The following is a 13539-nucleotide window of genomic DNA, read 5'->3' as shown; positions in this document are numbered from 1 at the left end:
GTAACCACGCCAGCAACCCGGGTTCGCGTTCCGACTTTTTTTTTTTGTTGGGGGGGGACAACGATATGTGAGGGGGGGACGTGCCCCGGGATCTCCGCCCATGTTGGTACCTAATCTTTTTATGTTAACGATGTCCATTGATTTCTATTCACATTATTTGCAGTTATTCGCGCAACTGCTCTTACTGGTGCCATGGGAATAATCACTGCACCCTTTTATTTTCAAACCAAACTGCACTCCCATGTCTATGACTTCTGCACTATTCAAACCAAATGGGGTTTCATGATGTTTGTTGTGAAGTGTGAAGACTTCATGTGTCTCTGTCAATCCTTACACAAACCATTTTGTGGTTGCATGTAACCAGCAGCTGACATTGCCTGTTTCAGAGCCCATCCTTATCAGTTGCATACATTTACCCATTGTCATCATCTTACCGCTTTCTTTATTATTATTATTTTTTTTAAGTGGCATTATGCAGTAATTGTACAGGGTTAAGGTTAGGATACACAGTTTTACCTTAAAATAACAGCTTAAAAAAATGTGGGCGCTACAATGGCTTTAAATATGGAGAATCGCTTCTGTGCCATTGCCATACCAGGGTCCGTAGGCATATTACTGCGTTATGTAGGTTTGCCTGAAGCCGCCCGGGTTCTACTATCTGCCGAACTAGTAAGTAGCTTATTTGCCGTCTTGCTTTATCTTGTGTTGCACTTGCTTGATGTTTGACTTTGTTTGGACAGTTGTTGACTGGGAGCATGCCTATGTTCCCACAGCCCTATATTCCCACAGCCCTATGTTCCCACATTTCTAAAAGCTTTAACAAAATTAGGTCTTCTGTTCCCACAGCTCTGTGTTCCCACATTTCTAATATTCATTACAAAATTAGGCCCTATGTTCCTACAGTTCCCACATTTCTACCCCTGCCTGGTAGTTGAGGGTTCACCAGTCCGTAGCTGACCTAACCCTAACCCTTTTCTGAAAAATCTAGAAATGTGGGAACATAGGTCTGTGGGAACATAGGGCTGACCCCCTCTGAAGGAGTGACGTGACTTGAAGTGAGACATGACCAGTGTTGCTCTGTTACCGCTTTGACGTCCTTGCAGATCTGGTGTATTCGTGGTGTAGCCGCTCTGTCTTTTTCTGAGGTAAATATTTGATTTTAGCTTTAAACTTCTGAACCTTGGACACAGTGGGACATCAGGCAGGGATCAACAAACACGCCCAACTATCCAGAGAACCTGTTGGTCCCTGGTGTCGTCCCCCTGTCAACGACTCTGGACAGCATACATTCTGAATTACCCGGTTCAGTCTGTTGGTCGTACTGAAATTTGAACTTTAATTTGCGCTTTGTGCATCTCTCTCTCTCTCGTTCTCTGAGCCGCACAGATCGAGTGTAAAACACATGGGAATTGAATACTCACAAGAAACAAAGGAGAGGATTTCCCTTGAGTTGTATGAAGCTGCTTTGCAGCACAAATGCATCTTACCTGATGTCGGCATAGATGAGTCCATACTGAAGTTCTCTGGTATTAACTCCAATGCTGCACTGCAGGCCTACTCCAACGTTCTGGTCAACAGCGTACAAGGCTTCGTGGACAGGCTGGGATCTAGTTTCCGAGCAGTAACTTCATTCCCAAATGCTGCCGGACTTGGAGCATTGGTGATTTCCATGATTCTAGAGATCGTCATCAAGAGCTCCACACAAACCGATGATTCATACAGTATTTTTTTGAGAAAGCCTCAAGTGTTCGGGACACAATGGCAGAGTATCTGAAGCGCCATCGCATGTTCATCGGTAATCAACAACGATTACAGGATGAACTACGGAGACTAGAAGAGCAGCTGAGCGGCCATCTCACCATCCTCAGAAACTCCCTGCTGCACGATGGACAGATGAGCTCCAGAGGGCTCAAGATCTGGGTGAACGGAGCCTCCTTCCACCTGCAGATGCTGATCCACGAGGCACGGCTGAAACCTAAGGCTTGGAGACAGGCATCAGGCTATGTCAACACAATCGAAGCTACCGCTGGTGTGCATTTGCAGGACCTTGGTAGTTTGCTGGAGAAATACAAGACTTACATGACCAGTATTACTAGACTAAAATACAACACTGCGTGTGATTCTTCTGATTGCAGTGGTTGTGAGCTTACAAATAAGGAGACAAACTGTCAAACTGAAACAAACTTTGTAACAGATCCCTGTAATGGTCCTGAAATGCAAGAATCTTATATAAATCATGTTTTCTCAAAATATGATCCAATCTCAAGCTTGAGAAATCACTTTTCAAATATCAAGAACAACATTAACTCTCTAATCAGCCAACATGATGCGTTCACTCTTCCATCAACAACCTAGATCATAATCCTCGTGCCCATCCCTATGGAGGGAGGGGTCGGGGATGAGCTTTCCTGCTCGCCTCAGTGTCCTGGAGGGACGGTAGATTGCAGCCGATCAAACACACACACATACATACACACCAGACACACACACACACACACACACACACACACACACCAGACACTCTCACACACACACACACACACACACACCATTTACACACACACCAGACACTCACAAACACACACACACACACACACACACCAGACACTGACACACACACACACACACCATTTACACACACACCAGACACTCACAAACACACACACACACACACACACACACACACACACACACACACACCATTTACACACACACCAGACACTCACAAACACACACACACACACACACACAGACACACACACACACACACACACACACACACACACACACACACACACACACACACACCAGACACTCTCACACACACACCAGACAGACATAAACACCCACACAATACAACCAAAAATAAGAGATACACATTTTTCAAAATAACTCTGGGAATAAGGTCAGTGGGAACATAGGGCCTACTTTTTTTTTTTTTAATCCTTAGAAATGTGGGAACATAGGGCTGTGGGAACATGTGTTCATTAGGATACTTATTTGATTAATTTAACTTACTAGTCAAATTCCTTGTTTGTGCAAACTTACTGGGCTAATGAAACCTGATTCTGATATACACGAACATGTAATAAGGCCTGGTGAGTGTGTTTTCTCCAGTCTACCACAAGTGGGCGCTATTTCCCTGATTTTGGAAAGCCCAATCAAATCTGCCTTGCCTGAAATGTCTTGAAACATTCAAAGTATAGTTTGCGATTCCACTGACAAAATTTGAATTAAACTCACACATAATAACACCCACTGGAAGTCTGTTCCTTTGTGGTAATGTGTATAATGTCTCTAATGTGTATAATGTGTCTAATGTCGGAAGTCGCTTGATAAAGAGAGCGAGAGCACAAAGCCAAGAACTCAACAGAGAGATTCAGATGAATGACGTCAATTCACAGGCAACAAATAGAATATGCAATTCTCCAGTTGTGCGGATAAATCTTTTTGGTTTTGATGCCTAAAAAAAACACATCTTTGTGAGTCATCGGAGCAATAGCATACCGAGCTTTAGGCTCTCTGGCTCTTCATCTTGAGTGGTAGAACAGTACTTTGACTAGGCTGTGTGTGAATTGTGAAATCTTTACAGGCTTTAAAGAATGAATGTTTGAAAAACTGTTAAATACTGAAATACTGTTTGCTACAGTAAAGACACAAAGAAAGAAAACACAAAGGAATGAATGAATGAATAATTTAATCAATCAGGCAATTATCCAATACATGAAAAAAATTAATGCATGAACAACCCACAGCTCTCTCCTCAATGATAATGTGTTATTCTTCTATCCTGACACTGTTCCTAACAGTAACACTTCCCTTTATTGTGGATGGCTTCCTCCTCCCCTGATTTACACACCGCCTACTCATACACTAGCTGGGGCACAGCCAGTTTATTTGCTTTCTCTTTCTCTAAACTCCTGCCTGTCTACCCCTCCCTCTCTGCATCTCCATTTGAAGTCCACACACGCAAACACACGGCCACTGCACATACATTAACTAACCAACGTGAGGCAGGCAGTAGAGAAAGCAGGCAGGCGGGTGGTCGGGCGGGCGTCATGCGGGTAGTTTGCCTTTGTTGTGTGGGCACACCTCCAGGGAGTGCCATGTTTGTTCTGAGCCCGCTAATGGCTAGGAGGGGCTGCATGCACCGAACGCAATTGGTGTTGGGTGGGTGGATGAGTGAATGTGTGTGTGTGTGTGTGTGTGTGTGTGTTTGTGTCTGTGTGTGTGTGTGTGTGTGGATGAGTGAATGTGTGTGTGTGTGTGGGGGATACAGAGGCCTGTTGGCACACTTTTTAGTGTCTACATCGTTATCGTTCAGCAGAGGAACTCTCAGTGCAGATGGGTGGGAGGAGAAAGAGAGAGAGCAGGAAGGAAAGAGAGAGAGGGTGGGAGAGAGAGAGAGGGTAGGAGAGAGAGGGGGGGTGGGAGAGAGAGAGACATGGTAGGAGAGAGAGAGGGTGGGAGAGAGAGGGTAGGAGAGAGAGAGAGAGAGGGGGGTGGGAGAGAGACATGGGAGGAGAGAGAGGGGGTAGGAGAGAGAGAGAGAGAGATTGTGGTAAAGAGAAAAAAAGGGGGTAGGAGAGTTAAAAGAAAAGAGTATTGGCTGCAGGCAGGTACGCATTGTGTTTTGGTGGGTTGTTGTTGTTGTTGTTGTTGCAGCACCTTACCCCTCTCTGAACATACATAATAAACCATGAAGGCATACGCAATGGCAGATTGCCAGTACACAAAAACAAACAACTGCTGTTGTGTCTAAGTCAGCCTTCATATCCGTCTAAAAACAAACTTGTGTCATGTCCCGAATGAGGCCTTAAACATGCTCCTTGAGTTTGTCTCTCTGATGCCCCAGCAGGCACCGTGACCTTTGAACCCTCAGTACTGCCGCCGCAGCTGCTGTTTAGCGTACTCTTTGACCTCCACACGTTGGTGCACAACGCTTCCCAGCACGTTTATCGAAACAAGTTTAGGCAACCAGTGGGCGATACTGAGCTGCGTTTAAAAGCGTTGCTCGACACAATTTAATTTAATTTGACAGGGTCCCTGAAAAAAAAATCAGGGCCAAACGAGATCAAAGCAGTGTATCTCGTTACGCGAAGAGTAACTGACATTCGTGGAATTAAAAGATGAAAAGGCAGATCAGCTAATGCGAACTAACCGACGCTTTGTTTTTACCCCTTGATATGCACGCATGAGTCATTAAGACGACGTTCAGGGGAATAATGATTAAAGTTGGAGTAGTCGAATGCAGCATGATGTCTGTAGATAGCCTACTTGGAGTTATTCTTGGAGAAAGGGTTTAATTAGTCTCTGTTACGCCTGTCACATTTCTGCGGAGTTTTGGGGTAGGGCTACGAGGAGGTTCACCTGCTCAGACAGCTCCGTGTCGTGTCCCTTCCTTCATCCAATGAGAACCTCCAAGTCACTCACACTTCCGGACATAGACGGCTGCGGAGTCCCGTTCTGTTCCCAGTGCCTACGTTGCTCAGAAGGCGTATCGTCATGAACCATGTGTGTCTTTGCCGGTCGCGTTGGATTACTAGAGTATTATTCTGAGGATTGTCTACGGATAAACTGCAAGTCGCATCTAAAGCCCGGAGAAGTATTTGGATATCGGCAGAACTTGCGCTCTCTTGAACATAAGGAAATATCACGGGAGTGTTCAGTGTTTCGTGCGAGGCGTGGATGACAAAGAGATTTATTTGAGGGGGGAAAGTACGCGCCTGATCAAGATGGAACAGATCTGCTTTGCTTCTTTGCTTTTATTGGCAAGTTTAGGTGAGTCTCATTTTCTTATGATTGCACTTATATTTGGAACAGTATTCTGTCAGAATATTTTTTTTTCCAGGATATAACCGATGCGGGTTTGAACGTTCACGAATCACAATCTCTTGCGCGTTTGCGGGGGGTTTCGTTGTATGCGTATTGGGAAGTATTAATTTTGTCCTACTGTCACATGTTCAAGAGGCTATATGTGTTAGTAAAATCGGTTACCATGTTTTGACAACGCAGGTAAATAACATAGGCTATCAGAAAAAACCTCTCGACTAATACCAAGTCACACTTACTCAATGGTAGTCCTGAATGGGACAGAGTTATTCAGTGGGTTACTGCAGTCTTCCGCTTGAATTTGATTACTTTCTTTGATGGCAAACCAAATGTTACCAAATATTAACTTGATAGCACTGTGATGAAATGACCATGCAAAACATACGTGACAAAATATCAAACAGGTGTGAGAGAGACGATATGACAGAAATAGGGAGGGAGAGAGAGAGAGAGAGAGGAGAGGAGCCTTAATACAAATGACCAGAAGTCTGACCACGGATAAAAGGTGTGGCAGGCTTCCGTTGCAGGTCCTGTCAATAATACCTGCTTACACACACACACACACACACTCATGACCAGCACTTTGGTCACTCGCTAGCAAATGGGTCCCTCATCCTGAAATTGGATCCCTTCTGCATTTAAATGAACCTTCTGGTTCCGGGTGTGATACCACTGAACAGAACAAGTCCATCATACGCCGACCCATGAACGGCACCACAGTGTGCGAGGCAGGGTATGAGTGGATTTCCCCTGGATTTCTGGGCCATGGCAGCGGCCGTGTGATGTGACCCAGGTCTAACGGCCACTCTTAACTGAAGGTGTGAAGAGAGAGTTGGACTCACTCTAGCTAACTCTAGCTGTCACCTCTTGGTGAGCCATGATGACAATCATATATACACACCCACACTGTAACCAGTTATTGACTGTTTGTGTGAAGGTGTCAGTTTGTACAGTACTTAAATTACTACACTTTTTATTTCTTATGTTATGTAGTATTTATTGATACACTAGGTCTCTATTGCTCGTAGCCTGATTGTTCTCTCCTTTGTTGCTTTGGATAAAAGCGTCTGCTAAATGAATAAATGTACATTTTTGGAAATGTTTGGTTTACTGAAGGAACGTGTGTGTGTGAGTGTGTGTGTGTGTGTGTGTGTTACTGTTATTGCGGTTGAATGGAATGTGTAATGTGCAACGGAACTGAGGTGCTGCATGCCTGTGTTGTCACAGCTGATATGCTGGCACATGCCTGTCCACACAGGCACGCTAACAAGCAGGCTGGGACCAAGACCACCATGTCATCCCACCTTCCTGGCTTGCTTGGAAACATTTGAAATGGCCTTTGCTTGTGTTCAGAAAGTATAGGGTGTGTGTGTGTGTGTGTGTGTGTGTGTGTGTGTGTGTGTGTGTGTGTGTGTGTGTCAGCTTGCATGTTGACAAGTTTTCTGAGTTTCGCTTCACAGTTTCTCAGCTAGCTTCCCTTCACCCTGCTCTGTTACCTGTAGCTTAGCCTTGTGTGAACAAGCCCCGACATGCTCCAAGTTTCTCACCCTTTTATCATTCTCTTGTCACTGTTCTCTCTTCTCTCTCTCTCTCGCTCTCTTTCTTTCTCTCTCTCTCTCTCTCTCTCTCTCCCCGTCCTCCCCCCTCCCTCTTTTTGTTTTGTTTCTTTCTCCTTTTTCACCTTCAAGAAGTTGGTGTCCCAACCTGTTCTCTGTGTGCTCTTTCTCTCTCTCTCTCACACACACACACTCATGCAGGCGAATGCCAGGGTGCCTTGAAATGTTTTATACCACTGTCAAATCCCCTTCTCTCTGCCAGTTAGTCTCACTGTCTCGTGTACGGCTGTGAGATTTCTCATGCCAGCACGCTGATCAGTGTCCCCTAATAAGGCTACTTGAGATTCATTTGACCATAAATGGGGGCCGGTGTTCAGAATGCCATGCATTTGGATTTGGCATTGTGCTCACCTGGACTACTGTCATAGTGTATTATTTGTTTAAGGATTGTGATCCAATGCTTGTGTGTGTGTGTGTGAATTTGTGTGTTGTGTGTTGTGTTGGGTTCATCAGCCAGAATGGTTGTGTAGATGTCATACAATTTTCAAGTTATCTTTCAGCGTAAGTTTGTTCAATCTCTTGAGTGCTCTGTCAGGGTCAGGTTGGGAAGGTTGTCGAGCAGTGTTACCTTTTGTCGTTTCATCCGTTTATTTTGTGTGTGTGTGTTGGTGTGTGTGTGGGTGTGTGAGTGTGTGTGTGAGTGTGTCTGTATCTGTATCTGCAGAGAGACGCCACATGAGATATGGACATATCCTGTTCTTCTGCTCCAGGCGAGCGTGAGCGTGATGAGACTAATTCTGAGCTCACGGCAGCGTTGTCTGTGCACTCCCTGTGACTGTCTCTCTGAGCAGCTCTCAGTTCTGATGCCTGACTGATGCACTCGGCTTCCCACCCACACACACACACAAATGACACACACACACACCCATTCACACACACTCACACACACTCACACACTCACACACTCACACACTCACACACTCACACACACTCACACACTCACACACACACACACACACACAGTGGTGTGCCCTTCCTCCTCGCATCCATGTGAGGCACGTAGGGATAGAAACAGTCACGACGGCAGATGTGAAGGGACTGTGTTTTGATTAGTCAGCTCCGTGGCCTAGCCCAGTGGCATGGTTGACAGCAAAGGCTTTCCCGTCCGTGAAGTATGAAGAGACCAAACGCTGTGTGTGTTTGATGTGTGATGATGCCTCAAAAGTCAAAAAGTTGTGTAGATTTAATGGCTTATCAATGTAAATTCACACTCTCTCTCTCTCTCACTTTCTTTCTCTCTCTCTTGCATGTCTTTCTGTCTCTCTCTTCTTCCAGCGCTGTGCCAGGGCAGGGTCGTGAGGGTCCCCTCTGGCCCTTTGGTCCGCGTTGAGGGCCAGGCTGTGACGATCCGCTGCAACGTCTCTCAATATGAGGGGCCCAGAGATCAGGACTTTGAGTGGATGATGCTGCAGGGACAGGACGAGTTCCCGGTCATTTCCACGTTCGACAGCTCGTATCCCAACGCCCTCTTCAAGGACCGGGTCTCCAGTGGCGACATAAGCATCAAGAAGATTAGCGACTCGTCAAGCGAGCTGAAGATCAAGAAGGTTCGAGCTACGGACAGCGCCACCTACCAGTGTAGTACTCCCAGCACTGACACGGTCTTCAGCGGGAACTACAAGGCAGACGTAGCACTCAAAGGTAGGCCTGATCATACGTTCAAATAGTGAGCTGGGTTTTTGTTTTACTGTCATTTGTCTCCTAAATGTTAATGTGCTCTTGATAGAATTGGACAATTATATTGTGGTTGGTGCCGTCAGGCGCTGACACACAGTGAGTTCCATAAAGCCCTGCTCTGTCACCACTGTTCCCACAAACCTGTTGACACTCATCAGTCACCAGTACTTGCTCTGCTGCTGCTGGGCAATTTGGGTTTGGCAGCAAGGAATGGAGTCAGGCGTTGTTCCTCGATACTGGATCCAAAACTCCTGTACCTGTTTGTTCCAAGAGCACACTCTCTTCTGTGACACATGCCTCCAGTATTCCTAGTCCCAATTTTCTGTTAAACACACACACACACACACACACACAAACACACACACACACACACACATCTCCTAACCATCTCCCTGCACAACAACCCCTCCTTTCCACAGCCTCCTTAGTTTCGTATTCCCCAAGAAGGAGGTTATTTCAGGTTGTTCTGAACCTTAAGCGGTTTCTAAACCCCTCCCTGCACTCCATCAGTGGATGATTTATTGCTACAAAACCACATCTACTGCTCCCCAGCACCACCAGAATGTAGCTTTAGGGGGGGGGGGCTTCAAAATTTAAGAAAGGTCACCTCTCTCTCTCTCTCTTTCTCTAGCTCTCTCTCTCTCTCTCTCTCTCTCTGTCTGTCTCTCTGTGTGTGTGCCCTCTCAGAAGAGAAGGTGAAGGACAGGTTAGTAAAGGAAGCACCGAAGTGGCTACAATGTTAAGGGAGATATCACAGTGCCTGCTGGGTATGAGGTCAAGGTCACTGGTACACTCTGCCATCTCTCAACACTTGTCAGCAATTCACACTCGAGCACAGTTACCCAGAAGGCCTTTCAGTTGTAAAGGGTTGTGAGAAACCTTTCCTGCTCTTTACACACATTCTCACACTCAGACACGCCACACACACACACACACACACACACACACACACACACACACTCACGCCAACACACTCACATGTCCACAACAACAAAAGAATGAGATTAAGAGAGATAAATGTGACTTCATTGAGTCATGCGTTTCATTCCGGAATAAGCCTTGTTATGGGGATGTGGCTGTTCAAATCTTGGTTGTTCAAGGTCTTGGACATTCTGCAGTACATTTGTATTGTGGTTTGATATCCACTTACACAGTGACTTGATTAGATGATGTGAGATGGGTCAAGGGTAAAGGATGCACAAGGGACATTGATCGAGAAGCCAGCCTGACATTTCACAACTCTCGAAGAAGTTAACTGAGAAAGGATGAATCCAGGTGGAAGATCCAGATGTTGCCCAGTTGTGTGGTGTGGCCTCCCAGTGCTTTATGACTGATAACTTCAGGAGTTTAAGCAGATGCCTATTTGAGATTAAGCTCTATTTCACTATCACCTTTTTAACATCTGCCTTTTCTGTTTACAGTGATAGGGGACAGCCTGAAGGTAGCGCCGTCAATCCCACAGCCTGCGGTGTCTGAAGGGGAGCAGTTGGAGCTTCACTGCAATACCACCAGAGCTTTCACAGAGCACACTTCTCTATCAGTCACGTGGTCTTTCAAGGTGGGAGGCTCTCCAATGAAGGAGATCCTGACCTTCGGTCCTGATGACAAGGTCACAGTGGGCGATAGCTCTGCCCAGCGCTACGCAGAGGGGGGGCTGCGATTGGACCTGCGCGGAGGTGGGTTCTACGGGCTGGTGCTGTCCGGCGTCCGCCCTGAGGACCAGGGGAAGTACGTATGCACAGCCAGGGAGTGGGTGAGGCAGGGTGGAGGCTCCTTACACAAGATCCTGGAGAAGAGTGAAGACATGGGGAAGGTCACTGTCAAACCTACAGGTGAGGATTTGAAAAAGAAGAACACACACACACACATACTCACACACACACACACATACTCACACACAGCTTATATATCTCACTTCAGACACACCTGTTTGTTTGTGTGTGAATGAACAGTAGTTCAGGAAAGCTACCACAAAGCTCAATAAATCCTCACTTCCCCATGGCTCCATTCATGGTCACTGATGCTTGGTGTGATGAGAGGGAGTCACCTGGAGTGTTTGGTGTCGGTGGAGTTGAGACCTGAACGGCCACACCTCACGAACAAACTTGCTGAGTAACTGGCGGCCATGCTGTGCTGTGCCATTCCGTGCCCTTCCCCTCGTGACTCAGCGTGAGGCACTCTGATATGGCATTGCATTCCTCTGAGATCACACATGTATACACACACACTCACTTAACCTCTCTCTCTCTTTATCTATCACTCACACACACACTCTCTCTCACACACAAACAAACACACACACACACACACACACAAACACACAAACCCACATATGTATACACAAACACTCACTTAATCAGTTTATCACTAACTCACTCACTCACACTCTCTCTCACACACACCCACACTCACATATATACACATACCCACATAAACACACACACACACACACACACACACACACACACACACACACGCACACACGCTCCACAGCTATGCTCTGGCAGGCCCAGGAGTGTATGAGATCAGAGTCAGGTGCAGACGCATCCAGCCTTGAAACAGCACTGTCTCACGGTGTACATGCCAGTTTAATATCCTTTGAGCTAGTTGCCATCCAGAATGGATCCAGCCTTGAAGCTCTAGTTGGCCTAAATAGGAAGGAAATCTACCAGAGCCATTCCAAAGCCAGTCCTCAATCAGAACAGACCCAGGCCAGATCCGGTCCTAAATCCACTGGATTCATGCCATTGGACTACATTGGGCACAGATTTGGAACAGACTTACCAGTTCCATTCCAAGTCCATGTCTTTGGTACTGATTTGGCCCGGATTCGGCCCAGATATGGCACAATTGACCAGATCTGTTTCACAATAAGCTGCCCTCTAGGCCGCCTTTCCTTGGCATCCAGCCCTTCATATGCTTCTCTGGCTGGCCACACCGTGTCATTAAGTCTAATCAGAACCACAAATATTTGAATCCCAGACAAAGGGTTCAAATCAAATGCCACCTGACCAACCGCAGACCTGAAGGAACTGTATTAGATAAAAGCCAATGCTTTTTTATCCCCCAAAGACATCCAGACATGATTATCAGAAATAGTACAGAGCTTTCGGGGCCTGTAATACAGTATGTGGAGGGGGGGATTAGGTTAAACCTTTGTGTGCCTACTCACAAGGGGGGCCATGAAACCACCAGGAAGTTATTAAAGACCTCCAAGTCATTCTTGAGAGGGGGAGTGTGTTTACATTGTGTCTTCTTAAGAGGTCAATTAAGTTGCCTAGGTCACTGATTTAAATGCTTAGCGGAGGGTAAACAAACAAACAAACCAGCCAACCAAGAGAAGTAAATGGCCACTTACTAACCACAAGATTGCACCCATGTGTGTGGAGGAGCAGCGGAGCTCAATTAGAGGTCACCCCATAGAGACCACCATGGCACACAGGGTTACAGGGCCTTTGGATAGCCGACTCAAAGGGTGCACTTTCAGTTTCAATTTGTGCAGCAGCTAATTGATTAAGCCGTGTGGACTTGATGACCCTTTTATACGAGTGAAATGGTCTCTTGCTATCATTCCATCCACGCCCTAATGAGACAGGCATTCCGAGCTATGACTAGCTTGAGGGTCATATCCTTTTCTTGGGTCTGTTGGTTTTTACTCTTCCTGGTTTTTTTTCCCAGGAAGTCCTGTGTGCTTTTCAGGCTGAGTGTGGTTATGAGTGAACACTGTCTCATGCTTGCGGTAGGACAGAGTGTGCTGACAGCTAGACAGTCATTTTTAGTTTTAAGTGGTTGTTTTAATGAGCGCAGACAGATAAGAACACCAGTCAGCAGGAAGGTGGAAGTGAAAGAGCAGACATTCAGAAATTCCTTTTCATTTTCTTCCTGTGAGCTGGCGGTTTTCCTCAGAGGCTGAAGAGAGTCTCCACCGCAGAAAATGTGTTGAATTGTGAAGAAGCATTGTGCCATGGGGGGACCAGAGAAGGCTTGATGCCAAGGCAGGGTAAATCATAAATAAACCTTTAAAATGAGGGCAGGGTAAATCATGAGTAGACCTTTTAAAACTAAAGGCTTTTTTTCAAAATACTGTCAGATATAGACTTTTTAGGCGTTGACTTTCACAATTAGTTTAAAAGAAATATTTGTTGCAATTTTAAAAAAAATCTAAAACAGGGATGCCTCACTTTATCTCACCATCATTATAAACTATTTCTTTTTTCCTGCCTGTCTCTGTCCCTCTGTCTGTCTGTCTGTCTGTCTGCCTGTCTGTCTGTCTGTCTGTCTGTCTGTCTGTCTGTCTGTCTGTCTGTCTGTCTGTCTGTCTGTCTGTCTGTCTGTCTGTCTATCTGTCTGTCTGTCTGTCTCTCTGTCTGTTTGTATTTCTGACTGTTATTTGGTCTGGCTGTGTCTGTCGACC

The 13539-nt window shown here is 46.0% G+C and overlaps 1 protein-coding gene across 1 annotated transcript in view; it reads left to right on the top strand.

The window, feature by feature from the left end:
- Window positions 1–5648: 5648 nt before the first annotated feature.
- ptgfrna (prostaglandin F2 receptor inhibitor a) overlaps window positions 5649–13539 on the top strand; it is a 28410-nt gene continuing 20519 nt past the window's right edge. The window contains exons 1-3 of the mRNA XM_080838221.1: window positions 5649–5781; window positions 8724–9089; window positions 10547–10957. Of these exons, the coding sequence (XP_080694347.1) occupies window positions 5736–5781; window positions 8724–9089; window positions 10547–10957 (823 nt within the window). The 5' untranslated portion in view covers window positions 5649–5735. The remainder of the gene's footprint in view (window positions 5782–8723; window positions 9090–10546; window positions 10958–13539) is intronic.

Source organism: Sprattus sprattus (assembly GCF_963457725.1).
Source record: "Sprattus sprattus genome assembly, chromosome: 5".
NCBI lineage: Eukaryota > Metazoa > Chordata > Actinopteri > Clupeiformes > Clupeidae > Sprattus > Sprattus sprattus.
The sequence above is the reverse complement of the archived record's forward strand: the minus strand, read 5'-3'. Positions and strand labels throughout refer to the sequence as shown.